This window comes from Melanerpes formicivorus, unplaced genomic scaffold (assembly GCF_026170545.1).
Source record: "Melanerpes formicivorus ecotype bairdi unplaced genomic scaffold, bMelFor1.0.p_v2 SCAF_80, whole genome shotgun sequence".
Taxonomy (NCBI): Eukaryota; Metazoa; Chordata; class Aves; order Piciformes; family Picidae; genus Melanerpes; species Melanerpes formicivorus.
Window position 1 is genome coordinate 199,743 of NW_027142432.1, and position 27,852 is coordinate 227,594.

The 27,852-nt window shown below is 54.1% G+C and overlaps 2 protein-coding genes across 2 annotated transcripts in view; one reads left to right on the forward strand and one right to left on the reverse strand.

Annotated features, from left to right (window-relative positions):
* The window catches only part of LOC137454421 (zinc finger protein 850-like), a 345,652-nt gene that overhangs the window by 125,789 nt on the left and 192,011 nt on the right, over positions 1 to 27,852 (reverse strand). The window lies entirely within an intron of this gene.
* Positions 18,310 to 19,515, forward strand: LOC137454386 (oocyte zinc finger protein XlCOF6-like). Its single transcript, XM_068164432.1, has one exon. The coding sequence runs from the start codon at positions 18,310 to 18,312 to the stop codon at positions 19,228 to 19,230; it is 921 nt and encodes a 306-aa protein (XP_068020533.1). The 3' UTR covers positions 19,231 to 19,515.

The following is a 27,852-nucleotide window of genomic DNA, read 5'->3' on the forward strand; positions in this document are numbered from 1 at the left end:
GCTTCCTGCTCACCACTTCTCTTGCCAAGCCTCTCCTCCCTTGGGCCCTCTCAGCACACCACCAACTGACCCCAAAAGGCTCCAGCTGACAGCACTGCTTGCAAGAATCCCAGGCACTTCCAAGGGCAGACTATGAGCCCAGAGGCAAAACCCAAACCTTTCCCCTCTCCACAGGACTCTCTCCCATTTCCCATTCTTCCCAGCACCTCCAGCACCTAAGAGGCATTTGCTCTGGGGCAGCTTCCTCACACAGCCACACAATTGCCTGGCCTGCAAAAGACCTCTCTCAGCACTCAGGCCAACTGCCAGCCCCAACACCACCAGGGACACCAAACCATGGCCCCATGGCCACACCTTGCTGCAACACCTCCAGCCATGGCCACTCCACTGCCTCCCTGGGCAGCCTCTGCCAGGCCCTGACCACTCTGCCACCAAACTCATTCCTCCTCCTCTCCAACCTAAGCCTCCCCTGCCACAATTTCAGGACACTTCCTCTCATCCTAGCACCTGAGACAAGGCACAAGAGCCCAACCCCCAGCTCACTGCAACCTCCTTGCAGGGAGCTCTAGAAGCCAAGTGGTCTCCCCTCAGCCTCCTCTTCTCCACACTAAACACCCACAGCTCCCTCACCTGCTCCTCACCAGCCCTGCTCTCCAGACCCTTCCACACCTTTCTTGCCCTTCTCTGCACCTGCTCCAGAACCTCAAAGTCCTTCTTGGAGTCAGGGGCCCAAAACTGACCCCAGCATTCCAAGGGTGGCCTCCCCAGGGCCCAGGGCAGGAGGACAATCCCTGCCCTGGTCCTGCTGGACACAGCAGTGCTGAGACTTGCAGAGCACTGCAATTGCTTTGCTCACTTGCAGCAATCATTTCCTTCCCTTCCCAGCTCATTGCACAGCAAAGAGCAGCAAGGGAATTGCTTTGGCTTCTGCTGAAGCTCCTCCAAGGAAGCTGCAGGACTTCTCACCAGCAAAACCATCAAGAACAGGCTGCCCCCAGCCCAAGCCAAACCTTTCAGTCCAAGTCAATGCAGTTCCTCAGCCACAAGCAGACATTCAACAGCTCAGCCTCATTTGGTTGCCTGTAGTCTGCTTCTGACCATGCTTCCTGCCAGCACAGCTGACAAAAGCTCTGCACAGCTCTCAGCCTGCAGCCACACAGCAAAAGCTCCTCCTGCCCTGAGCCTTTCTGTGCTCAGGAGGCCTACAGAGAAACTGAGAACCATTCTGCAACCCCCCAGGGAATCTTTGTGCCTCAAGAGATTGCAGAGCACAGAGGCCTTGGATGCCACCACCCCCAGCACAGCCAAACCACCCCACAGCTGACACCAGCCCCAGGCGCTCCCAAGCTCAGGCTCAGCACAGCACCCACGCCTGACACCCCCACGGCACCCAGCACACAGCCTGCCCACAGCTCCCCCCCGCGCCTGGCCCTCAGCCCAGCCGCTGCCCTTCAGCACAGCAGCCGCCCGGCACCTGCCACCACAAAGCCTCCAAACCCCCAGGGCTCCCCCACACACCCCCACAGCAGCCTCTGCTGCAAGCCACACCCCACGCTCACCACCACCTCTCCTGCACACAGCAGCCCCCACAGCGCCGCTGCCACCTCAGCTCTGCTGCCAGCCCAGCCCCCAGCACAGGGACACAGGGACACAGGCCACCGATCCCCCCTAGATACCTGCAGAAGCTTGCCCTCCACCAGCCCCATGGACCCCTGCACCACAAATCCTTCCCCAACCCAACCGACCCTCCCCAGCCGCCCCACAGAGCAACCCTGCCCCACCACGCGGCGCCACCAGTCCCCCGTCCAGAACCCCTCTACGTCTACGTGGACCACCCCAGGACCACCTGAGTTCACCAGCACCACCTCCCGAACCCCTCTAGGTCCACCCGGATCATCCCAGGACCCCCCAGCAGACCAAAGAAACCCCCCCAAACACACCGACAAATCTTCCAACCCCACCCACGGCACCCCAACCGCACAGACCCCTCCCAGAACAGCACAGATGACGCTCACCGACCCTGCACACCTCTGCCCTACCCCACAGCCCCCCTCCCCCTCCCACCCCGAATACCGCGGACCCCCACAGCCGCACAGAGGTCCCCACAATCACAGCGAACCGCCCCCCAACCGCACAGACCCCAAGCGCCAAGCTTGCAGAGCTCCCCCGCACCTCACAGACCCACCCCGTACCCCACGGATCTCCCCCGGATCCCACGGACCTCCAACCACATATGCCCAGAAGCCCCCAACCAAACCCCATCGGTTCCCCCTAAATCCCCGCAGAGGCTTCCCCCCGCCCCACCCCCACCGACCCCTGCCCTACATACCCCTCCCCAACCCAAGCGACCCTCCCGACCCCTCGCAGCCCCACAGAGAGCATTCCCTGATCCCCACCCCACGACCCCCAACTCAGCCCCAGAGACTCCCTCACCACACCTGGATCCCGGGACAAGAGCGAAGCAGCGAAGGAGAAGGAGGAAGAGCTCAGCGCACAGGGAGCCGCCGGCCCCGGCAGGCTGCTGGCGAACAGAGAGCGCTGGGAGGGAGACCGCGGCCCCTCCGGCTGCTGCGGCCACGTGGGACGGGGAGCGGAGGCAGGTCGCAGTCTGGAACGGAAGTCCCGCCCACGGCCGGGCAGCCACAGCCAATCAGAGCCGCCGCAACAGCCCAGGCCATGTGAGTGGCGTTGGCCATGGGGGTGTAGTTTTTCATCCTTTGTGTATGCCTTTTGCAAACTGACAATGGCTGCCCTAGGCTGAACTGAAGCTCTAAGAGCTACAGGACAGACAGTGCTGCTCCTATTGCAGTGGAGGACACTGCCCTTGAAACCTTGCCAGACACTAACACGGCTCCTATCAAAGACACCTTGGTAGTCACAGTCAAAGCTGTGGCATCAATGAAGCCATTCAGCAGTGGCCTGAGGGAGGCACAGGTTGGTTACAAAGCAAAGCAGCTAAGACCTCTGCTCTCTTGGACCACTTGTAGCTGCAGGATTAAGGGAGAGAGGTTTGAGTTCAGGCTCAGAACCACACAGAAGATCCTTTCTGGCTCCAAAGAGACCAGTGGCACTTTCAAGGGAAGAGTCAACTTCTTGGGGGACAACTGCCTGTTAGGTTTGTGCTCAGGTCTCTGTAATGTGGACAGAAGGAACATGGGGTGATGGCACACACATCAGGAGGTCGTTTAGGTCACCCTCATGCAGCTGCTGGGGATACCCAATCAGTAAACCAGGACAGTCTAAAATGGTTTACAGACCAAAACAAAGAGCTAAGCCACTGAGAGAGACTGCTGGAATGACAAAAAGCAGCTTTAGAGAAGAAGAACACAGGACAGGGAGCAAATCTTCCATAATCAAGAGGTGCAGCTGGATGGAGAGAGAAACCTTAGCTGCTGCCTCCCAAAGACTACAAAAGGCACATTTGATGCTGCACAAGAAGCAACCTAGAGAAGTTGGGGAGGACTTGACAGCTGGTGCTCCACAGTCATGAAAATGTAACTGAAATGCATTGGGGTTTCAAACAACATCACCTCCCTGTCCCACAACATCTGGCCCCCAACTGAAGTGCTGTGGATCACTGCTGTCAAGAGTGAAGGAACAGAAGCAAGCTTGCCCAGACCTGAGCTGCTATTTGAATCAGGTTCATGGACCAATGGCTGGAGTTACCTATTAGCAGAGACTGAGACACTGAAACAGGGGAGCAGTGGAAAACCAAATTGCTGCAAACACAACACATGCTACATGAAAATCCAGCACACAGGTGCAGAGCTGTTAGCCTGAAACCAAACTTCATACAGGAACAAAACCAAATCCATTGGCACAGGTAACAAGAACTAACAGCCCCAAAGGAAAGACAGTAAGTGGAGATGGGAAGTCAATGTTGCTGCAAGAGGCCAGCTCCAGCAAGACATCAAAATGATTGTTAGGCAGCAACAGACTCAATCAGCACTGGTAACAAGCCCAACCCCGGGGACACTGCAAACGGAGCCAGGAAATAGCTCTGCAGAGGTGGGGTCACAGCAATTGCTAGATCCAGACCCTGGACAAAAGGCACAGGAAATTACCTTGCTGCTGCTGCCAAATACCCAACAACCCAACCCAGACTTCTCACCCTCTGGCGCATCAGAACTGAAACCAGGGACTCCCTTTGGATGCGAGGTGCTGGAGGGCGAGCGGCAGCTGCCGGCTGCTGAGCTGCGGCGGGGCGGGAGGGGCTGCGGGGCCGGGGAGCGCTGGGGGCGGCGGCTATGGCTCAGGGACCTATTTGTGTCTCTGCCCTGCACAAGCGCTTTGGGGTCCTCCAAACCCCTCCTCAAACTTCCTCCTGCAGCCCCAAGTCCTCTCTCTCCAGCCTGCAGTCAGAACTTTCTTCCTGAGCTGCGTTCGGCTCACAGCCTAAGGGAAAAAGCTCAAAGTCAACCTGAGACCAAACCAATCTGAGTGCAACCCGAGAAAGGCTGCTGCGAGGGCTGGAGGCAGCCCCAAGATGTTCCGCAGCAGGCAGTGGGAACCTGGGGACTCAAAGACAAAGGCAGGAAGGAAAACCTCAAGGCTGAGCTCCGCCCGCCCCGCGCAGCTCCGGGGCCCAGCAGCTCAACGCTCCCCGGCTCTCAGCATGCCCCGGGGCCCGCCCAGACCCTTCCCCGCTCCGCTGCCGCCGCCCGCAGCGCTCCGGCACCGCTGCCGCTCCCTTGGGCACTGCTGTTGGCTCTCTTGGTTTGGGGGGCAGTTGTACAGCTCAGAGAGAGGTGAAGCTGATCCACAGCCAACAGTATATTCCTATACTATATTTTCTTAAAAGAATGTCCTGTTTCCAGCTCATGCCTGAGTTTATAATTTTTATAGTTCTGGTAGGATTCTACACCACTCTTTCCAGTACACATCATTATCTTAATCAAAACTAACAGTAGTATTATCCAACAGTTAGGGAGATTAGTTTGCAAAGTCAATTCTTGACTAACATTTCAGTACCTATTTCCTTCCCATCTCTCAATAGTATCAACCAACAAACAAATCACAATTATCGATACAGCTTGAGCTTCAGGAGTCCCTGGGATTCAAGTTTCCATTCTTTTGCTGAAGTCTTCTTGACTCTGGTGTGGTGAATCCAAGCAGCTTGTTCCTTGATTTTGATGGCTGTGAAGGATGTCAATAACACCTGATATGGTCCGGTCCACTTGGGCTCCAGAGGGTTTTCTGAAAGAGATCTGACACAGACATAATCTCCAGGTTCCACATCATGGACTGGTCTGTCTAACCCTCTCACATTGGTTCCAATCACCTGTTTGTTAACAATGCTCAGGTTCTTATAAATTTGCTGAACATACTTGTTCAACATTTCCTCTCTAAATTGCCCTGGTTCAGAAGGGTCCATAGTTCCTACTACATAAGGTCTTCCAAACAGGATTTCAAATGGGCTCAACCCTTCCTTTATTCTTTGCTTAGTTCGAATTCGCAACAGGGCAATTGGTAATGCTTGTGGCCAAGGAAGGTTTGCTTCCTGTCCAATTTTTACTATCTGGTTTTTGATTAAATGGTTCATTTTCTCCACTTGCCCACTCGAATGTGGATTGTAGGGGGTGTGGAGTTGCCAATCAATCCCTAAAATTTTGCTCACCTGTTGTACCACCTTGGCCACAAAATGAGGTCCCCTGTCTGAGGAAATAGCAGCAGGTACCCCAAAACGAGGTATTCTCTCTTGTAACACTGCCTTAGTAACCTCCCGTGCTTTGTTTGTGTGACAGGGAAATGCTTCTGGCCAACCAGAGAAGGTGTCAGTGAGTACCAACAGGTACCTGTATCCCCCCTTTCTTTGCAGCTCAGTAAAATCAATTTGCCATTGTTGTCCTGGATAATTTCCTCTGCTAATTTGTCCCAGTCTAACTCCTCTTCTTACTTTGGGGTTAGCCTTAAGACACACCTCACATTGCCGGGTTACCTGTTCGACCTTGGTGTATAATTTCCGTGCTATACACTCCTGAACCAATTTTCGATACAGGGCTTCTGCTCCCCAGTGAGTCTTTGCCTGTTCCATCTGAACAAAAGCCCAGAGAAGGTTCGTGGGAATGATTAATTTCCCATCCGGTGTCCTGGCCCAGCCCTTTCCTGTCCTATTCCCCAAAAGGTCTTTAATTAATGTCTGATCCTCTGTGCTATACACAGGTTCTGGCTCTTTTTGCTCAATTGACAGTTTACCATCTGGGATCAAAACAAACTCTGACACCTTTCTCCCCTCCCTGGCCACCCTTTTAGCTGTTTCATCTGCCAGTCTGTTGCCTCTTTCTTGACCAGTATTTCCTTTTTGGTGTGCTTTGCAGTGCATTATGGCGACTTTGCTTGGCTTCTGCACTGCTTCTAGCAGCCTCAGTATTTCTTCTGCATGTTTAATACCTTTTCCTTGAGATGTCAACAGTCCTCTTTCTTTCCAAATGGCTCCATGGGCATGTACCACCCCAAAGGCATACTTGGAGTCAGTCCATATGTTTGCACTTTTCCCTCGGGAAAGCTCAAGAGCTCTGGTCAGTGCTATTATCTCTGCCTTTGGAGCGGAGGTGTTACTTGGTAGGGCTTCTGCCTCGATTACCTCTTCTTCTGTAGTTACAGCGTACCCAGCTTTTCTTTCTCCCTGGATCACAAAACTGCTTCCATCGGTGTACCAGTTATGGTCTGCCTTTTCTAGGGGTTCTTCCTTCAGGTCAGGTCTGCTGGAATAAGTGGCCTCAATTGTTTCCAAACAATCGTGAATAACTCGTTCTCCATCACCACCCTGGAGGAAAGAGGCGGGATTGACAAAGTTAGCAACTTTAATTTCTACATCATCCTGCTCTACGAGGATGGCTTGGTATTTAAGAAATCGTTGTGGAGACAGCCAGTGTCCTCCCTTGGCTTCTAGAACAGCAGAGATGGTGTGTGATACTAGGACTGTGATCTTCTGCCCCATTGTGAACTTTCGAGACTCTTGAATGTTAATTGCAACTGCTGCCACAGCCCTCAGGCATCCTGGCCATCCCTTGCTTACCTCATCCAGTTGTTTAGAGAGGTATGCCACCGCCCTTCGGTAGGGTCCTAAGGTTTGTGCTAGGACTCCGAGTGCTATCCCTTGGCTTTCATGGGAATACAATCAAAAAGGTTTAGTGACATCAGGTAGGCCTAGTGCTGGTGCCCTCATCAATTCCTTCTTTAAGGTACGGGAAGCTTGTTCAGCTTCTCCATTCCATTGCAAGTCCTTATCAGTCTCTTTCAGTAATTCACAGAGGGGTTTCACAAGCAGGCCATCATTATAAATCCACAACCGGCACCACCCTGTCATTCCCAAAAAGGTTTGGAGTGCCTTTACTGTGTTTGGAAGTGGAATAGAACAGATGGCCTCCTTTCTTTCAGGGCCCAGCACTCGCTGTCCTGCTGTTAATTCATATCCCAAGTAGGTTACTTGCTGCTGTACTCTTTGGGCCTTCTGTGGGGAAACTCGGTACCCATGAAGTCCCAGGAACTTCAGCATACTCACAGTCCAGCTTTCACATTCCGCTCTGGTCTGGGTGGCCAGCAGGATGTCATCTACATACTGTAGCAGAGCTCCGTTGCCTTCTGGCCTGTTCCACTTCTCTAATTCTTTTGCGAGCTGATTTCCAAAGGCAGTAGGGCTGTTCTTAAATCCTTGGGGCAAGGCTGTCCAAGTTAATTGACACTTTCGGTTAGTTTCTGGGTTCTCCCATTCAAAGGCAAACAGTGGCTGGCTCTCAGGGGCCAGGGGTAAACAGAAAGACGCATCTTTTAGATCCAAGCCGGTAAACCACTCTAATTCTGTTCTCAATTGAGTCAAGAGGGTACATGGGTTTGCCACCACAGGATGGATATCCTTTGTTATTTTATTTATAGCCCTTAGGTCCTGCACTAACAGATACCCTCCATTCAAAATGCCTGAGGCTAAGCAAAGTCTCCCCAAAACCCATTAAAATCCGCCCAAAATGAGGAAAATAGCTTCACAAGGAAGGAAAAGGGGCTGGAAATAATCCACAGAGCTTCGGGAAATGATTAAAAGTGCCCAAACGAATCCAAACCAACTCCAGAACCTCATCCCCATGGCTGCCAAGCTCCTGCAAACTGATTCTGCAGAGCTCTCAGCCAGGCTCTGGCTTCTTGCAGTCTCCAACATCCTTCAGAAATGCTGCAAAAGGCTGAAAACTGCCGGAAAAGTCCTCAGCACCTGCTGGAAACTCTGGAAGGCGACAGAAAAACTCTTCCCGAGCCGTTCAGATCCCCTGGAGCTGCCCCAAGCCCCCTCGGGAGGCATCGAAATCTCTTTGCAAGAGTTTGGGAGAGGCTGGGAGGAGGTTTTGGGTTCCCAACCCTGCAGAGAGTCCTCAGCGAAAAAACTCCTCCGAAGCTCTCCGGAGCTCCTGGAAACCTCTGCGCAACCTTTCCGAGCTGAGCCAAAGCTCCTGGGAGCTGTGCGCAGCTGCTGGGTCAGAGCTGTTGCGGAGCTGCTGTGCCCCAGCCCTGCCCCCGCAGCGCAGCTCAGCCCAGACGGCGCCGCCCTGGCTGAGAGCTGCACCTCCCGGCATGCCCCGCGCGGAGCCAGGGCCGCAGCTCCCCGCTGGGACTTGGAGGCGTGGTTGGGGTAATCCGGCGACTCTGATTGGCTGCGGCTGCCCGGGCGTGGGCGGGGCTTCGTCTGCGGCCCCAGCCCCCGCCTGGGCTGGGCTGCAACGTGGGCGGTTCGGGGCCTCCATTGCATCGCTCTCTGCTCGCCCAGGCTGCCAGGAGGCTGCAGGGGACGGCAGTCGGCAGCTGCCTCTGCTCCGAGCTCTTCGTCCTTCCTCTTCCTGCTGCTGTGCGCCCCTTTGGCCTGGGCTGTGGGGTAGGTGTGGGCAGGCGCGGGGCAGAGTGGGGGCTGCTGGGGTGGGGATCCCTTGGGGCTTGGGGGAGCGGCTGGTGGGGTTGGCATTGGGCTGGCGTGGGGCTGAGGGCTGTGTCCTGGAGCTGGGCTTGAGGAGGGCTCGGTGAGGTGTGGGGCTGGTGTGGGTGGGGCTGTGGGGGGTGGTTGTTGGGGGCTGTGGAGTTGTGGGGGCGTGTGTGAGGTTGGGTGGGGGCTTGGGGTGGGAGAGGGGCGTGTGAGGGGCTGGTGAGGAGCCCGTGGGGCTGTGTGGGTTTGGGGGTAGGAGTTGGTGGTGCTGGGGGAGGCTGTGTGTGGGTGTGGTGTGGGTCGGGGTGGTGAGGCTGGGAGTGGGGAGTGGTGGGGTGGTGCGAGGGGGTGGGTGCGGTTGTGGGGAGCTGTGTGTGGGGCTGGGTCGGGGTGGGTGTGTTTGGGGGTTCCTTGTGGTGCTGTGCTGCTGCCTCCCCCTGGTGGGAGTGTGCCCAGTGTGCCCAGCTTGCCCCTTTGGCTACTTGCAGCTGGCAGTGGTGCCCTGCCCCCAGCCAAGCCCGGTGGGTGCCCAGCAGCACCTTGGCAGCCTGGCTGGGAGCCTGGGGTGGTGCTGAGCTCTCTGCTGGTCATTCTCTGCCCTCTCTTTGCTTTCTCCCCTCTCTCCTCAGCTGCTCTCATCCCTGCACACTCTGCAGGACACCTCCTTGAGCGCTGCCCTTGCTGGGGGGGTCCAAGGAAGAGTCCAGGGGGGTCCAGCAGTGGCTTGGTGCTGGACTCAGCTTGGCTTGGCCATAGAGCACCTCAGAGCCTGGCCTGGCCTGGTCTGTGAGCCCAGGGCTTGGGGCTGGGGTGGCCTCCTGGGCAGGAGCCCCCATTTGGAGAGAAAGGCTACTGGTGAGAGGAGGCCAGGAGGTGGGGGGGGTACCCCCAGGGCAATGGGGTCCCCAACTTGGGTGGCACTGGAGGAGTGCCCAGCTGGAGTGGGGAGGGAAGAACAGGAGGGTCCCCAAATGTTGCTGCCCCCCAAGTCTTCTTTGCCCCCAGGTCAGGCAGGGTCCCAAATGGTACTGCCATGGGCCCTGCCCCCCAGAATCCCTCTACAGCCCCCCAATGTGCTGGGTCCCTTGGGGGTGGGGGAGTCCTTTCCTGCTGCCTGGGTGTTGGGGACCATTGTTGGTTCCTTTGGGATAGCTTTGGGGTGCAGGGAGGTAACTGAGGGTCCCAGGGAGGCATTTTAGCTCTCAGGCTGCTGTTGTGGTTTCCCTGGGGGCATTTTGGGCTCCTCCTGCTTGTGGCAGGGTGCAGCATGGGCTGCCTGGGGTGGCACAGGGAGCTGGGGGAGGCTGTTTGGGGGTTTCAGGGCTTTATCCCCCCCCAGAGTGCCAATGCCTGCAGCTGGCTGTGCTGGGCCAGCAGCCAGGGGTGCTCCTGCCTCAGCCCTTGGGCTGGCAGCACAATGCCTGCCCCTGGTGCTGGGCCTTCTGCAGAGCTGGGCAGAGAGGTTAAGGAGGTGTCAGAATCACCCCAAACCCACAGCCCCCCTGCCCAGAACACCCCTCCAAGGCCTCTGTGCTCTGCAATCTCTTGAGGCACAAAGATTCCCTGGGGGGTTGCAGAGTGATTCTCAGTTTCTCTGCAGGCCTCCTGAGCACAGAAAGGCTCAGGGCAGGAGGAGCTTTTGCTGTGTGGCTGCAGGCTGAGAGCTGTGCAGAGCTTTTGTCAGCTGTGCTGGCAGGAAGCATGGTCAGAAGCAGACTGCTGTGCTGCAGCTGCTCTGCCCCTGGGGAAATGCTTGCTGGCAGGCAGCCAAATGAGGCTGAGCTGTTGAGTGTCTGCTTGTGGCTGAGGAACTGCATTGACTTGGACTGAAAGGTTTGGCTTGGGCTGGGGGCAGCCTGTTGTTGATGGTTTTGGTGGTGAGAAGTCCTGCAGCTTCCTTGGAGGAGCTTCAGCAGAAGCCAAAGCAATTCCCTTGCTGCTGTTTGCTGTGCAATGAGCTGGGAAGGGAAGGAAATGATTGCTGCAAGTGAGCAAAGCAATTGCAGTGCTCTGCAAGTCTCAGCAGTGCTGTGTCCAGCAGGGCCAGGGCAGGGATTGTCCTCCTGTCCTGGGCCCTGGGGAGGCCACCCCTGGAATGCTGGGGTCAGTTTTGGGCCCCTGACTCCAGGAAGGACTTTGAGGGTCTGGAGCAGGTGCAGAGAAGGGCAAGAAAGGTGTGGAAGGGTCTGGAGAGCAGGGCTGGTGAGGAGCAGGTGAGGGAGCTGTGGGTGTTTAGTGTGGAGAAGAGGAGGCTGAGGGGAGACCTCTTGGCCTCTGGAGCTCCCTGCAAGGAGGCTGCAGTGAGGTGGGGGTTGGGCTCTTGTGCCTAGTCTCAGGTGGTAGAAGGAGAGGAATTGGCCTGAAATTGTGTCAGGGGAGGCTTAGGTTGGAGAGGAGGAGGAATGAGTTTGGTGGCAGAGTGGTCAGGGCCTGGCAGAGGCTGCCCAGGGAGGCAGTGGAGTGGCCATGGCTGGAGGTGTTGCAGCAAGGTGTGGCCATGGGGCCATGGTTTGGTGTCCCTGGTGGTGTTGGGGCTGGCAGTTGGCCTGAGTGCTGAGAGAGGTCTTTTGCAGGCCAGGCAATTGGGTGGCTGTGTGAGGAAGCTGCCCCAGAGCAAATGCATCTTAGGTGCTGGAGGTGCTGGGAAGAATGGGAAATGGGAGAGAGTCCTGTGGGGAGGGGAAAGGTTTGGGTTTTGCCGCTGGGCTCCTAGTCTGCCCTTGGAAGTGCCTGGGATTCTTGCAAGCAGTGCTGTCAGCTGGAGCCTTCTGGGGTCAGTTGGTGGTGTGCTGAGAGGGCCCAAGGGAGGTGAGGCTTGGGAAGAGAAGTGGTGAGCAGGAAGCTTGTTGGGTTGTGGGTGGCCAAGGGGTGTGGGTGTGGCTGACAGGTGTGGAGTGCAGGAGAGCCTTCAAGGCCTTGTGGTGTTGCTGGAGCTGTGGGCTGAGGAAGTGCTGCTGCCAGGCAAGGGCTTGAAGGAGGTTGAAAGTCAAGTGGTGTGGATGGCTTGGTGTGGGGAAGTGTTTGGCTTCTTGTGGGCAAGTCAAGCTTTCCTTGTGCAGGAGGAGAGTGAGAGCCTGGGCTTTGCAATCCCTGGGGCCCTGGAGCCCTTCTGGAGTGGTTTTCTTCTGCAGAGCTTTGCAGCCCAGCTGCAGGTCTGCTGTTGCTGGAAGCTGTTGCTGGTTGTTTTGTGCAGCCTTGGGTGTTGGATCAGTGTCTTGGCTGAGTTTGGTCCTTTCTCTTGTAGCCAAGTTGAGGTCCCTTTGGTTTTGGCAGCTGAGCACAGCTTGAGGCTTTTGCTGCAATGGTTTTTGTGCTGGCAGCATTGTGTGCTGCCAGCTGGAGTGCTGTGTGCAGCTGTGGTGCCCCCAAGAGGGGCAGGAGGTTGAGCTGTTGGAGGGGGTGCAGAGGAGGCCCTGGGGGTGGTGGGAGGGCTGTGGCAGTTCCCCTGTGGGGGTGGTCTGTGAGTCTTGTGCCTGTTGAGGCTGGAGAGGATAAGGCTGTGGGGAGAGGTTGGAGCAGCCTTGTGGTAGCTGCTGGGGGCTGCAAGAGAGCTGGGGAGGGACTTTGGTGAGGGGCTGGGAGGGATGGGCTGAGGGGGAGTGGATTGAAGGTTGAGGAGGGCAGATTTGGAGTGGAGCTTGGGAGGCAATAGTTTGGAGTGGGGGTGGTGAGAGCCTGGAGCAGGTTGTCCAGGGAGGTGCTGGCTACCCCCTCCCTGGAGGTGCTGAGGGTGAGGTTGGATGAGGGCTTGAGCAGCCTGGTGTGGTGGAAGGTGTCTGTGGGCATGGCAGGGGGTTGGAGCTGTCTGCTCTTTGGGGTCCCTTCCAGGCCAAAGCATTCTCTGGCTGCTTGAATTTGGACACTTAGCAGAAGTGCAATGAAGGGAACTTGAAATAAGCAAAGTTGTGAAACTGGCTCTGAGCCTGGGGGCTGGGAGTGGGCTTGGAAGTGGTTCTAATCTTAGCTGCTGGCTCTTCAGCTTGGGAAGTGGTTTTGGTTTTATTTTCTGGCTCTTGAGCTTGGGGGCTGGGTGTGAGCTTGGGAAGTGGTTCTGACTTTAGTTGCTGGCTCTGGGCTTGGGGTGTGGTTCCTTACCTCAGGGCCTGTCTTTGAGGTCAGGGTCTGGTTCCTGAGCTTGTAAATGGCTCTGACCTTGTTTGCTGGCTTGGGAGCTTGGTTCTGGCCTTTTTTCGGGTACTGGAGCTTGGAGGCTGGTTCCTGAGTTTGGGAAGTGGCTCTGACCTTAGTTGCTGGCTCTGAGCTTGGGCGCTGAGTCTGCACTTTTGGTTCTGGAGCTTGGGGTTTGACTCTGAGCTCGGGGACTGGTCCTTGAGCTTGGGAAGTGGTTCTGATTTTATTTTCTGGCTCTTGAGCTTGGGGTCTGGGTGTGAGCTTGGAAAGGGGTTTTGAGCTTAGTTGCTGGCTCTGGGCTTGGGGTGTGGTTCTTGATCTCAGGGCCTGTCTGTGAGGTCAGGGGCTGGTTCTTCAGCTTGGTAAGTGATTCTGACCTTAGTTGGTGGCTTGGGAGCTGAGTCTGCACTTTTGATCTAGGTCCTGGACCTTAGTGGCTGGCTCTTGATCTTGGAGGCTGGCTCTTGAGCTTGGAATGTGGTTCTGACCTTATTTGCTGGCTTGTGAGCTTGGGGCCTGGGTGTGAGCTCTAGAGGTGGCTCTGAGCTTGGGAAGTGTTCTGATCTCAGCTGCTGGTTCTTGAGCTTGGGGCCTGGATGTGAACTTAGGAGCTGGCTCTGAGCCTGGGGGCTGGCTCTGCATTTCTGATCTGGATTCTTGTGCTTGGGAGCTGACTCTGACCTTAGTTGCTGGTTCTTGAGCTTGGGGGCTGGGTGTGAGCTTGGCCCCTGTCTTGAATTTAAAATGAGAGTTCAGGCAGTTGGAAGTTGAAGCTGAGCTGCTTTGCACTGCAGTGCTTCAGAGTTTGTGGTGCTCCAAAGGCAGATCTCAAAGAGCTGCTGCAAGAGTTGAGCTGAAGTGGCACAGTGCCCTGCAGAGGCAAAAGCTTTTCCCTGCCAGTCAGCCCTTGGAATCATCTCCCCAGGGCAGTGGTGGATTGCCCTGCAGGGCAGAGTTGGAAGGCTCAGCTTGGCAGGGGGCTGGGCCAGCTCCTTTCCAGGCCAGTGTCAGCTGGCAAGGTTGGAGCAGCTGAGCCTTGGGGTCCCTTGCAGCCTGGCATTGTGTGGCAGCAGAGCTGTGCTGCTGGTTTTGAGGGCACTTGGAAAGCTTCTGGAGCATTTGTGCAGAGTGTGCAAGACATCCCTGAGCCTAGCAACTCCCTCAGCTCTCTTCAGAATGAACTCTGCAGAGCTGGAAGAGCTTTCCAGGAATTTGGCAGAGGTTTGGGGGAGTTAGGAAGGGATTTTGGTTCTCCTCCTCCTTGTCCTCTTCCTTGTCCTCCTCTGCCTCATCTTTTTCCTGCTCTCCCTGGAGGCTGCCCTTAGACTCCTAGAATGCTAGAGTGGTTTGGGTTGGGAGGGAGCTGCAAAGGTGATGCAGTCCAAGTCCCTCTGCAGTCAGCAGGGACATCCTGCACTAGCTCAGGTTGCCCAGAGCCCTGTCCAGCCTGACCTTAAACATCTGCAGGGTTGGGACCTCAAGCCCCTCCCTGGGCAACCTGTTGCAGTGTTCCAGCAGCCTCCTGGTGCAGAACTTGTTCCTCACCTCCAATCTCAATCTGCTCTGCTCTAGTTTGAAGCCATTGCCTCTGGTGCTGTCCCTGCAGGCTTTGCAAAGAGTCCCTCTGCAGCCTTCTTGCAGCCCCCTTCAGGTACCAGAAGGTCACTCTTAGGTCTCCCGAGAGCCTTCTCTTCTCCTCTCCAGGCTGATCACCCCCAGCTCCCTCAGCCTGTCCTGGTAGAAGAGCTGCTCCAAGCCCCTGATCATTTTTGTGTCCCTCCTCTGGGCCCTCTCCATGAGGTCCATGTCCTTCCTGTGTTGAGGGCTCCAGAGCTGGCTGCAGTGCTGCAGGTGAAGTCTCAGCAGATCAGAGCCAAGTGCCAGGATGGCCTCTGTCCATCTCTGGCCCTGCTGCTTTTGGTGCAGCCCAGGCTGCCCTTGGCCTTGTGGGCTGCAGGCTCCCCCTGTCTGTTCCTGTCCAGCTTCTTGTCCAGCAGCACCCCCCAGTCCTTTTCTGCAGGGCTGCTTCCTATCCCCTCCTCCCCCAGCCTGTCCTGATTGTGAGGATTGTGCCAGGCCAGGGGCAGGACCCTGCCCTTGCTCTTGTTGAAGCTCAGGAGGTTGCCCTGGGCCCCCTCTGCAGCTTGTCCCCTTGAGCTCCTCCAACTTGTTCTGCAGGGTATTGCCTTAGGTTTCAGGAGGCAGAGAGGCTCTCTTTGAGCCTTGTGAAAGGAGTTGATGCCAAGCTGTGGCCAGAGGGTTGGATAGAATTGGGCAGTTTCCATGGCTGTGCTGTTCAGAGCTGCATCCTACAGTGCAAAGCATCCAATCCACAACAATCCATAGTGTGCCTGGGCCACGGGACCCAAGCAACCTCCCTAGGCCAAAGCTTCCTCCAGAGCTCCACCAAAGCAGGCCAGAACCCCAGGCCCCAAATGCCTTCCCCCTCCTCCATGCCTCTCTGCCCCTCCTCCCCCCATACCCAAGAGCTGCAGTTACAGAGTCTGGTAGGCAGCTCCCAGGTGAGCCAGGTTGCTCCAGGCTGCAGTTGGCAGCATTGCCAAGGCCTCAAAGCTCCTCTGCAGAAAGAGATGCCAGAAGATGTTGCTGGGAGCAGAGAGGAAGGGCAAAGGAGGTTGGAGATCCTGTGCTGTTCCGTTGTAGAGAGTGGGTTCAGGCCTTGTGGGAATGAACTAAGCTAGATGACACTTTGTGGTGTCCCTCTGGACTCTGCTGTCCCTGCTGAAGGTCTCTACTCTCTGGTGTAAGACATCCCAGTGCTTTCCACCCACCACAGGGATTCTCCTCCATGCTCTCATCCAGGGATTTCTCTTGGGCTGGGTAGATCAGCCCTGCTGATGTTGTAGGACCCTGGGGACTCTGAGAGGGCAGCAAGTGAGTGGAGATGGAGCACTAGATGGAGAGATGGAGGGTGAAGGCTGCAGGGGGTGGGAGGGCTTAGTTCAGCAGCTGTGTGGCTCTGCCTGGCTCCTACCTCCAATGGTGCTGGCAGCAGCTGACCCCAGAAGCTCAAAGCCCCAAACCCTGCCTGGCTCACGACAGTCCCCTGACCCCTCCTGACATCCAGCACAGCCCAAGCAGGCACTCAGGGCTCCTAGCCACACAGCCCAGCCATCCCCCATGGCAGGAGTCACCTGAGGTCTCACTCTTTCTCTGTCCCTCTTCCTCTCATCAGTTTCTGCCTGAGGTGTCTGCAGGGTCCCTCCCCAGTCCTCATCTGTAACCCCCCCTTGGCTTGGTGCTGTTCTTTCAGGCCTCCAGCTGATCCCAGCCTTTAGTCTCAGGCCCCTTCCATTCTTGTGCTGCTGCTTCCAGCCCAGTTCCTTAGATGCTTCCTCAGCCACAGCATTTCCCACTCCACCCTTCCAGTTGCAGTGGCAGTGGAGGTGGAGGACACAGGGCCATGGGACAGCCAAGGCAGCAGGGCCATGGATGAGCTGGGACTAAGGGAAGGGCCTGGGAGTGGTCAGGCAGGAATTAGGCCTTGTCCCCCAAAAAGGGGAGAGGATCCAGGGCCCAGGTAGCAAATGTGTGTGCAGGGAATGGCAGAATCTGGCAGCATTTGAGGAGCTGAAAGGAGTGAATTGTGCTGCAGCTCTGCCTGTGTCAGCTGGGAGATGAACAGCAGCCCATGGGCACTGTGCCCTCCCATCAAACCTCATTTTTCTCTTGGGGATGTGGAGTGGCAGCTCCAGGGAACTGCAAAGAGCAAGCTGAGAGAAATGGTCAGGGAGAGAAGAAAGCAAAACACTTTCCACTGAGTGTCTTTGGGCTGCAGGTGTGTGAAGGGTGCTGGAGGTGTGAGGTTTGGGCAGGTGCCAGAGACTCCTCCAGCATCTCAATGAGGGCTGAAGAGGTTTAGCAAGAAGCTGAGCAAGTCCCTTCCCCCTTTGATGCACTTCCAGAAAGCATGAAGCTCCCTTTGTCTGTATCCTGAGGGCTGCTGTGGTCTTCTCTTGGGGAGTGGGCAGCAGAGAGGTGTGTGCAGGGCAAAGGTGACCACAGAGTGAGTGTGGTGGGGGTAGGGCTAGGGAGGAGAGCTGTGGCCAGAGCAAGATCTGCTGTCAAATGCAGCTGCAGGCAGCAGAGCCCTGAGCAGGCAGTGGGAGGAAGCTTTAGGCAAGGCCTGGGAGAGGCTGTGTGGAGGCAGCTGTGTTGTGGTGCTGGCCTGCAGCTGTGTGCTGGGGGCAAGGAGCTGAGTCTGCACTTGTTGAGGCCTCCCATCTTGAGCAGCCCTGGCTGTGTGCTGTGGCTGTGCTGCTGGGCTTGGGAGCTGCCCCAAGGAAGACTGAGCTGTGCTGCCTGGTCCTGGGCAGTGCTGAGCCATCCCTTGCAGGTCAGTGCTCTCCTCTGAGCCCTTTGTTTCTCTGTGGCAGGAGTTGTGTCCCTCTCTCTCCATCATCCCTGCCCCTGTGTGCTGTGGAAGAGCAGAGTTTGCAGATCTGCCCCTTGGAGCAGCCCAGCAGGTAAGAAACCCAGAGTGGGGCAACAGCAGGACCCCAGCCCCCAGAATCCCAGGGCACCTCCCAGCCTCCTCTACCTCCTCCTACCCACCACATTTCACCCCTGCAGGGGTTCTGAGGCACATCAGGTGTTGGAGTTTAGGAATTCCCCAGGCTTGTGATGGTCAGTTGTGTGGCAGGAGGTGTTGTTTGGGGTTCGGACGTGGGGGGTGGTGAGAGAAGGTTGAAGGTGGTTTGGTCTTCATTGGTCAATGCTGCTGCCTCCATTGTCTGAGCCAGAAGAGATCGGGCCAGGAAACACCCTAGCAATGCCACCAGGCTCGAAGAGAGTGGGACAAGACCAATTGTAAGCCCCAAGGAACCTCAGGGCACTGATCACAGGAACCTGGGGTCTCAGCACAGGTATTAGAGGTCTGTGCCCACTCTGTAGCAGAAAATTAAGGTTTGAGGTCCCCTCTACATTCTCTCCTGTAGCTAGGTGTTGGGAGTCAGGGACTGTCATGAACCAGGCAGGATCTGAGTGTTTGAGGTCCTGGGCTCAGGTGCTTCCATCTTCTCTATTACACAGCTGTGAACACTTCCTGCCACAGCATGGCCTCACAGAAGGACCCAGACAAGAGCTGGGAGGAGAAGCAGCACCCAGAGATCAAGTTGGAGAAGCCAATGTGCAGTGCCAAGGTAGAGGAGGATGGGGAGGAAAAAGAGGAGAAGATGGAGGATGATGCTGAGAATGACAACTATGAAGAGGAGGATAATGATGATGAAGGTGAGCAGGATGAGGGGGAGGAATGTATGGAGGAGGATGAAGCCAGAGGAGGTCCCTCAGTGTCACCCAAAGAGCGGAATCAGTGCTCTGAGTGTGGGCAGAGTTTCCCAGGTAGGTCAGAGCTAGTGAAGCACCACTGCCCGCAGCCTGGCTCCCGGCCCTTCGTTTGTGGTGACTGTGGCAAGAGGTTCCACTGGAACTCTCTTCTCATCCAGCACCGCCGCACCCACACTGGAGAGAAACCTTTCACCTGTGCTGACTGCGGACAGAGCTTCACCCGGCGCGGCCATCTCACCCAGCACTGCCTCACCCACACTGGAGAGAAACCCTTCCCTTGTGACAGCTGTGGCAGACAGTTCAGGCAGATCTCTACTCTTAGGCGACACCACCTCACCCACACCAGTGAGAAGGCCTTCACCTGCAGGGACTGCGGCAAGAACTTCAAACGCATCTCCAGTCTTACCATCCATCGCCGCATCCACACCGGAGAGCATCTGTTCCCCTGTGCTGAGTGCGGCAAGAGCTTCACCACGAGTACTCTATACATCCAGCACCAACTCATCCATAATGGTGAGAAGCCCTACAGCTGTACTGACTGCGGCAAGAGCTTCACCAAGAAGCGAGCTCTCACGGAGCACCGTGGTGTGCACACTGGCGAGAAGTTGTTCAGCTGTGCTGCGTGCGGTCAGGCCTTCAGCCGTAGGGGCGCTCTCATTCGCCACCACCGCACCCACACTGGTGAGAAACCTTTCACCTGTGCTAACTGTGGGAAGAGCTTCAGCCAAAGGCGCTATCTCATTGCTCACCGTCGCACCCACACTGGTGAGAAGCCTTTCACTTGTGCTGATTGCGGTAAGAGCTTCACCCAGAAGGGCTATCACAACAAGCACCGCTACATCCACACCAGAGAGCAGCCTGCGCTGGAGGGGAGGCATAAATCCACCTAGAATCTGTTGGGTAATCATGATCCTTCTGAGAGGGCCTTTCCAGCACCAAAATCATCCCTTTTTCCTTTGCATTTCTCAGGGACTGGGGACACCAGCATCAACAAACACCTCCTGCCCTTCTGAACACCAATTATTGCTAATGAGAACAATTACAGTGTTGAGTCGGCACAGCTGGAGCTCCCAGTGGAGATGGGCACGGCTTTGCCAGGGTCTGTCTGGTTCTTCCCCAATGCTTTGTGTCTCCCTGGGGTAAGAAATCCTCTGTCCATTGACCAATTGTCTCAATAAAACCCAAAAGTTACCCAAATCCTGTCTGTTTGCTTTTATTTCAGTTATCCCTGCCTCACTGCCCAAATTTTGGGGGCATTTGCTCCCAAGGGATGGGGTGGAGCTGTGTGCCCAGTTCAAGGAGGGGAAAATGAGGCTCTCAGAGGAGTCTTGAGGGGCATCTCAGAGGCATTCTTCAGGGGCTTTCAGGTGATCTTAGGTGTTTGGGATTTGGATGGTCCTAGGACTGACTTTTGGGAACTTTGGAGGGTGTAGGGGGAAGCTGATGGAGATCTTTGGAAGAACTCAGAAAGCTTCTGTTGGCTTTCCACTCTGGGGCTGGAACAGGTTGAAGAGCTGAGAAGAGGTTAAGCTGCCTGTTCCCTCCCAAAACAGAAGTGAGGGAAAAATACACACATGAATCAAAAAACCCTCTGGGCTGGGATAAGGACTTGAGATAAGCTCAAAAGAGTTGAATCCAAATGAGATCCCATAATGCACACTGACCTGAGGCTGTTTGCAGAAAGAAGCACAGCAGTGAGCAGCAGCAGCCAGGAGTTAAACCCCTTCAGCCCTCCCCCTCAGCAAAGAGCCAGCACCTGAGAGCCAGAACCCAACAGCAGCAACCAGAACAGGAAGCCTCTCATGTTGCCATCTGAACTTCAAGCCCTGTAGTACTTTGCTCCAGCCAGCACTGTCCCTGTGAAGGTGGCATGAGGCAGGATGGAGTAATGGCAGCAAATTTTCAGCTTAACCTTTGATACTCCCAAGCCCTCATTCTGTGCCATCTGCACCATGCCCAGCAGCAATCAGCAGCACACCTCAGGCACTGTCCATTCTCACTCCACAGGAGGTCGCTTTGCAGTACCCAGAGGGCTGCTCACTGCAGGTGCTCTGCAGCTCCACTCTGTTCCAGCACAGTCTGGATCAGTCCATGCCCAGTCCAAATGCTGCAAATGCTGGGGCTGTGTTTCCAGCTCTTTGGCAATTGAGTCCAGTGACTCTTTCCATGCCTCCAAGTGAAAGCAAACTGTGGCTTGCATCCCAGTACTCAGCTTCCAACACATCCAGGTGTGGGGATCCTCCTGTCACACCAGAAACACAGATGGGTTCCACCCCTTGTGGTTTGATGGTGTCAGAACACTCTGGGCACCTGTATCTACTAAAGCTTTATCCTCTCATGGCTTCAACTTGCCAGGCCATTGGTTCTGTACAGTCCAGCAAACCAATTTGTCTCTCCCCTCCATCTGGTTGGAGGCAGAGCCCCTCTAATTCTGTCTTGGGTCCCTTGCATCTTGTGAAGATGCTTTGGGAGTCCCTTCAGGAGGACCAGAAGCAGTTTCAGCTTCCCTGCTCTTCTTAGGCCATTTCCCACTGGAAACTGAGGCAGCATCTCTGGGGGGACAATTCCCCTGTAAGTCACAGACTCCTGCAGCCAGGACTGGATTGGGTTTTCCTTTCCACTTCCTCACGTCCTCCCCATGGTCACACAAGTAAAGCAGAGGGTGTGCTGTGCTGTGTGCCTCCCAGATTCTCTCCCTTGGACAGGGGAGCAGCTGCTCCTCATGACTGAAACACAGGACTGTACAGGTGGGGAATAAAAGCTTCTTCTGGAGCCGATGGAACTCCTGGGACAGTTCCTTCACAGCTGAAACACAGGCCTGGACAGAGGATCAGAGATTTCCTTTGCCTTGCTGGGGCCTGCTGCTTGTTTCGTCCACTGTTTGTCCTTGGCCATCTTCCAAAGCCAGAGATAAGAACCAAGCAAGTAGCCCTGGCTCTTTCTCTTGTTCCCATGGGGACCCTGATCCCTCCTGGTCTTTTGCAGGATCAGCTGCTTTCCTTGTAGGCTTCTTTTTCCATACAGGAGTAGCTGATCCTGGCACAGGCTGCTTCTCTGACACAGCTGTCGTGCCTGTGGCACTGTGTGTAGGTCCAGAGACCTTCTCTTGTCCCTGAGGCCTCTGCACAGAGATGAGAAGGGCTCGAGAGGCATGGGCCAGGCCTGAACACATTGATTTCTGTCTCTCAGGAACTCCCAGGCTGACAACAGACTTTCCCCAAACCTTTCCCCTGCTGGGGAGGATTTTGCCCTTGCTGAGGCATGAAATTCCAAAGCACCAGAGGTGACCACCAGTCTAAGAATTTGCCGCTTCTCTCCCCCACCCCCTGCCACTCCTCAGTATCCAGTATCTGGGCAGATCTCACAGTGTTTTCCTTGGGAGTGTCCTGTATTGCTCTGGATGGAACCAGAGCAAGCTGCCCAGCAGTGGACAGCACAGCTCTGAGCCATTGCCCTAAGCTAACAGTCAGCACCATCAGCACCACAAACAGGACTGAAGTTCATCAGCCCCCTGAAAGCAAATCCATCAATATAGTGAACACACCACACCTGTTGAAGTGGAACTTCCTGTGCTGCAGTTTCCATCCATTGCCCCTTATCCTCTCCCAGGGCACAAGTGAGCAGAGGCTGTCCCTGCCTCTTGCTTCCTCACCCCCAGCTCTCACATATTGATAGGCATTGATCAGATGCCATCTCAGACATCACTTCTACAGACTAAACAGCCCCTGGACTCTCATCCTCTCCTCATCAGGCAGTACTCCAGTCCCTTGAGCATCCTCACAGCCTCTGCAGCAGATCCCTGTCCCTTTTGAGCCCAGAACTGGATGTAATATTCCAGGTGGGGCCTCACCAGGGCAGAGTAGAGGGGGAGGAGAACCTCCCTGGATCTGTTGGCCACACTCTTCCAAATGCACCCCAGGACCTCACTGGCCTTCCTGGCTGCAAGGGCACATTGCTCTCCCATGCAGAACTTGCTGTCCACCAGAACTCCCAGGTCCTCCATGGGGCTGCTCTCTAACTATTTGTTCCCTTGAGTGCTGTAGGGTTCACATTGCTCTGGACATTGCATGGTGCAGATCACCTCCAGAGAATTTGAGGCTCCCCAGAAATTGCCGGTGGGTTCCTCTTAATCACATGGATCCTGTCCCAGCAGGCACTAGTGCAGGAGAAGGAACAGCAGACTGAAGAGAAGGAGAAAGGGAACTGAAAATCTCATCACCTGAATCTAGAAAGAAAGCCCTTGGTAGCAAATGTCCATTCTGGATGGACACAGAACACAACACAGAGAGCTGATGAGAGCAACTGCTGGGGGTGCACCAACTGCCCTGAGAACCCTAAGGAAGGGCTGGAGGGGGGAGGGCATTCACTGGAATTCCAATACCTGATAATACCTCTTGGACATACTGAGAATCACAGAATTGTCAGGGTTGGAAGGGACCTCAAGGATCATCCAGTCCCAAGCTCCCTGCCATGGGCAGGGACACCTCGCACCAGAGCAGGTTGCTCAGAGCCACATCCAGCCTGGCCTTAAAACCCTCCAGGGATGAGACTTCCACCACCTCCCTGGGCAACCTGTGCCAGTGTCTCTCCACCCTCATGGGGAAGAATTTCTTCCTAACATCCAATCTGAATCTCCCCACTTCAAGTTTTGCTCCATTCTCCCCCAGTCCTATCCCTACCCAACACCTTAAAAATTCCATCCCCAGCTTTCTTGTAGCCTCCTTCAGATACTGGAAGGCCACAAGAAGGACTCCTTGGAGCCTTCTCTTCTCCAGACTGAACAGCCCCAACTCCCTCAGTCTGTCCTCATAGCAGAGCAGCTCCAGCCCTCTACTCATCCTCATGGTCCTTCTCTGGACACCTTCCAGCCCCTACAGATCCTTCTTGTAATAGATGCTTCAGAACTGGACACAGAGCTCCAGGTGTGATCTCACCAGGGTAGAGCAGAGTGGGAGAATCACCTCCCTTGCCCTGCTGGCCACCTTTCTCTTGCTGCAGCCCAGGATTCAATTGGCTCTCTGGGCTGCAGGTGCACACTGGTGGATCCTGTTGAGCTTGTGGATCAACAATTCCCTTAAGGATAATCCAGAATTAGAAGCACAGGATGGGGATGGAAGAGGCTCTTGATCCAAAGAAGAGAGATTCCAAATGTGTCCAGAGATGCAACCTAACTGATTAGCAAACATTGACTGCCTGAATTCAAGGCACCTCTGTGGGAAAAACACTCAGGTTGTGCATCCATCCAGGTTCTCACCATTCCATGATGAGGAACAAACACACAGGGTGGACAGCACCAGGAGGAAAGGGAAAGTCTTGGAGATGTGGCAGTAAAGGCAGGGAAAGATTAACCCTCTGCTGGTCAGGAATCTGTGCCCCTGGGGCAGTGCTCCCAAATACAACTGTGGCTGATCAGTGAGAGACTCAAAGTTGGGTCCAAGGAGATGTGAAGTGGCACAAATGAAACAATGCTGCAAAGGAAAGGGCCTCTGCTTGGCACAGCTTTGTCTGATGGTTTCTGCCTTGCTCAGGAGAAAGTGAAGCAGAAAAGGCCATGGTGAAGATCTCTGCTCTCCCAGTCCTCTGGAATAGGACTGCAGGTGCAGGATCAGCTTCCCAGGGAGGAGGGAAACAGGTTGCAGAAATAGCTGCTCAGGAGGGAATGGCTCCAGGCATGGTCTTTGCCTCAGAAGGAGGAGTGGGCACAGCACTGAACACAAGGTGTTGTGTTTCCATGGATCAGAGAGGAAGGACATCCATAGACATGGGTGAGAGATGGGAACAAAGCAGGATTGTGCAGGAAGGAGGAGCCAGCACAAGTTCTGCACCATGGGGGTAGTGGAACACTGGAACATGTTGCCCAGGGAGGGGGTTGGTTTCCCATCCCTGGAGATCTTCAAGGTGAGGCTTGACAGGGCTCTGGGTAACCTGATCTAGTTGAGGATGTCCCTGGGAAGGTTGGACAAGAAAACCTTTGTAGGTCCCTTCCATCCCAGCCCATTCTATGATCAGTGAGATATGGGAACCAAGCAGATTCTGCATGAAGTGTGTGATGAATATACTGGTGATTTATGTTAAAATTATAACACTTAGAGTGCACTGGGATTAAGGGTCAGGATCTTGGGAGGCCTGTTTTGAGAGTTGTGACAGTTTGAGGCTGTGCCTTTAAGAAAGGGACACCGTGGCTGAATGTTTTATAAACAAAGGACAGGTCTAAACGAATTTCATTGGTAGATTGCAGGTGGTGGAATCGCCATCACTGGAGGTGTTCAGGAGACTTGACAGGGTGCTGGGTTGCATGAGTTAGTTGATTAAGTGGTGTTGGATGATAGGTTGGATGCGATGATCTTGAAGATCTCTTCCAACCTGGTTTATTCTATTCTATTCTATTGGTAGAAAGCAACTTTAAGTTTTGAGTACGACTGAGACTTTCCTCAGTTTCAATTCTGCCCTCCTCCTTTCCAGCTTCTAGGCTCTCTGCCAGACTGACCTTGGACTGATAAGCGTGAGGCCTGCAAACCTACTAACATTTTGCTCTAATTTATAACTGCTTTTAATTAACAACTGCTCCTTTCCTCTCTTTCTAACCCTTTCTGGGGAAAAAGGGGAGAGAAGGGGGTACAGGGGGGGAACCCTCCTCCAGCAGGGGGAGTGGAATTTCATTCCTGTATTACTTTGCTGTATATTTCTGTGTATATATTGTAAATACTGTAAATTGTATATATATATACCCTGCATTCTCTAATACTGCTTGTAAATACAGCATTTCCTTTTTGCTCCTCCAGCTGTGGCTAGCTCTGGTTTTGTTTATTTCTCTTTCTTGTGGTGGAAGGAAGAAGGCTGAGCCTTCCTCTCAAACCCATGACAAGAGTAAAGGGAAAGAAACCTATCTTGCAGACTTGCAAGGATGCTGTCTGGTTAATTGGAGACATCACGGCTGAGAAGGAGCTGTCTTAAAGATAAACATTCAGAACTAGGAATTTGTTTTCTTCAGATAAGAAGCCTGGACAGATGAGCATGGGTGAAAGTGGATGCTTTGACCCTTGAAGGGATTTGGCCACCTATTCTAAGACTCATTATCATATGCCTGCCTTCTATTTAGCATAAGTTTGCTTATGTAGATGATGTAACTATGTAAGATGAAGAAAGCTATTGTAAGGCTGCTGTGGAGGTGGAGTTTTGTCCCCTCTCCAGCCCAGCACGCTGCATTGCTTGCCTTTTATTGCCTTTTATTACCTTTTCATGATCTTTTAGTTCCAATAAAGCTGTTACCAAAAGTTTTTACCTGGAGTCATCTATAACACTCTGAACAGCTGTGCTCTGTCTGTGCTGGCAGGTGCTGACCTTCAGCTAACCAGATAAGAAACTAATTCTTGCATATGCTTTGAGCTAACAGAATTTCCTCCTTAATAATTACCTTTTCTCTCTCTAACCCTTTCTGGGACAAAAGGGAGGAATGGGTAGAAGGGGGGATAGTTGGGGAGACCCTCCTCGTTGGAGGAGGGAAAGGTTTTCTCTGTTATGTTCTTTGCTGTATATTTCTGTATATATTGTAAATCCTGTATATTGCATATAGATTCACTGCATCTCATCCTGGTTGTAAATAGAGCTTATATTCAGTTTTGCTTCTCCAACTGAGTTAGCCATGGTTTCTCTGTGGGGGGGAGAACTGAACTTTCTCTCACCACCACAGGGAATGTTGGGGAAGACACCACACAGCAGGCTATGGAAAGCTGTCTATACCCTGAATTATTTAACCATCTCTCTGAGTGGTATGAACCCTGCCATAGTAACTCACTTCTTGTCATTGCAGTCTGTGAGCAATCCTTTGGCAGAAAAGGCCCCAGTGTGGGTCTGCAATTTACAGACACTTGATTGGGAAGGCCCCTGGGATCTCGTGACCTGGGGCCGTGGGTATGCTTGTGTTTCCACAGGTGCCAGGGTCCAGCAGGTCTCTGCTTGTTGTGTTTGGCCTACTCCAGAATATGATCAATGGAAACAATGCCCTGAGCCCACATCAACTAACTCCATGGGACAGCAAAACATTTGGGCAGCACTGCTGCATGCATTAAATCAAACCTGGAATTTAAATGCCTGTCAAGATTAAATTGTAGCACAACAGTAAGGTGTTTTGAGCATCAGGACATGTGGGATGATAATTTGCTCTTGGCCCCATTAGAGCCTCAAGAATTAGATATTTCAGGGACTTTCCAAGCAGAAAGCTGTGTGTGCCTGCAGCATAGGTCTGGAGCTGATCTAGTACTATGATCTTTAATCACACTCCCTTTGCCTTAAAGCCATGCAGGCTTAGCCTAACAGCTGAATGAGATGATCATGGTGGTTTGAAGAACAAAGCTGAACACATAGCAGTCAGGGTAATCTTGCTTCAAATTGCTAGAGCAAAGCACCAGCTCAGCTAAGGGAACTGGCATCTTGGGTTGCAAAACAAGACAAGGAAGCATCAAAAGTGTTGCTTGAATGAGCCACTGATGAGGACAGTGTCAGCCATGCCAGGCTGCAAAATCGAGCTGCTGTTGGTTCTTTGTTATCAGCTCACGGTCAGGGCTGGACAGAATGTGATGGTCTGTGTTGTACACACTGAAGTGATCATTCTAAACATAGACATAAGAGTATTACAAACTGGGTTGCGAATATTGCTGATTGGATTAATCCTGGTGTTGGCAGTGCCCTGTTCATTCTCATGTCTGCAGAGGGCCCTGCAGAAGAGAATGAGCTCTGGGCAAAAAGGAGGAATTGTAGATAAAGCAAATGGCCATGGGCAGCTTTAACCTTGAACTAAGCAGAGCTCTGCCCTTGAATCAGGAATGTAAACAGTACCACAGTATCACCGTATCACAGTATCACTTAGGTTGGAAAGGACCTCGAGGATCATCGAATCCAACCTATCAACACAGACCCCATGACTAGACCATGGCACCAAGTGCCATGTCCAGTCTCCCCTTGAACGCCTCCAGGGTCAACAACTCCAGGAAAGAAGATCAGTGAAGAACAAAGGAAGAAACAGAGAGGACTCCCCAGGCTACCAAAAGGGGGAGAGAGTTGCCTGGACACCAAGCCTAAACCAATCACTTAAGTACAAAGGGCACAATGGACACAGAAAGAAAAATATATAAGCCATGATGTGTATGAATCAAGAAGCCTCTGCTGAGGGCTGGTGCTTGAGCACATCTTGGTGTCATCCTTTCTCTTGGCCACCAACACTGCACAGCCTTAGCTGTTGAGTTTTTCCAGTTCTCTGAAGCACTTCTTCCTGTTGGTTGTTTGTTTGGAGAACCTTGAGTTTTCCCTTCCATCAGCTAGCCAGGAGAAGTTCTCCTCACCTTTCACTGCCTGTTTTGGAATCTCTTGGTTTTGACACAAGACATTGGTTTGGTAACCAGTTGTGTTCAGACTTTGCCCAAACCTCCACAAAGTGCAGCTTGGAAGGTTCAGAGTGGAGATGAGGCCAAAGAAATGTCCCTGAAAAGGCAGAGCTGCTATGCATGAGGCCATCC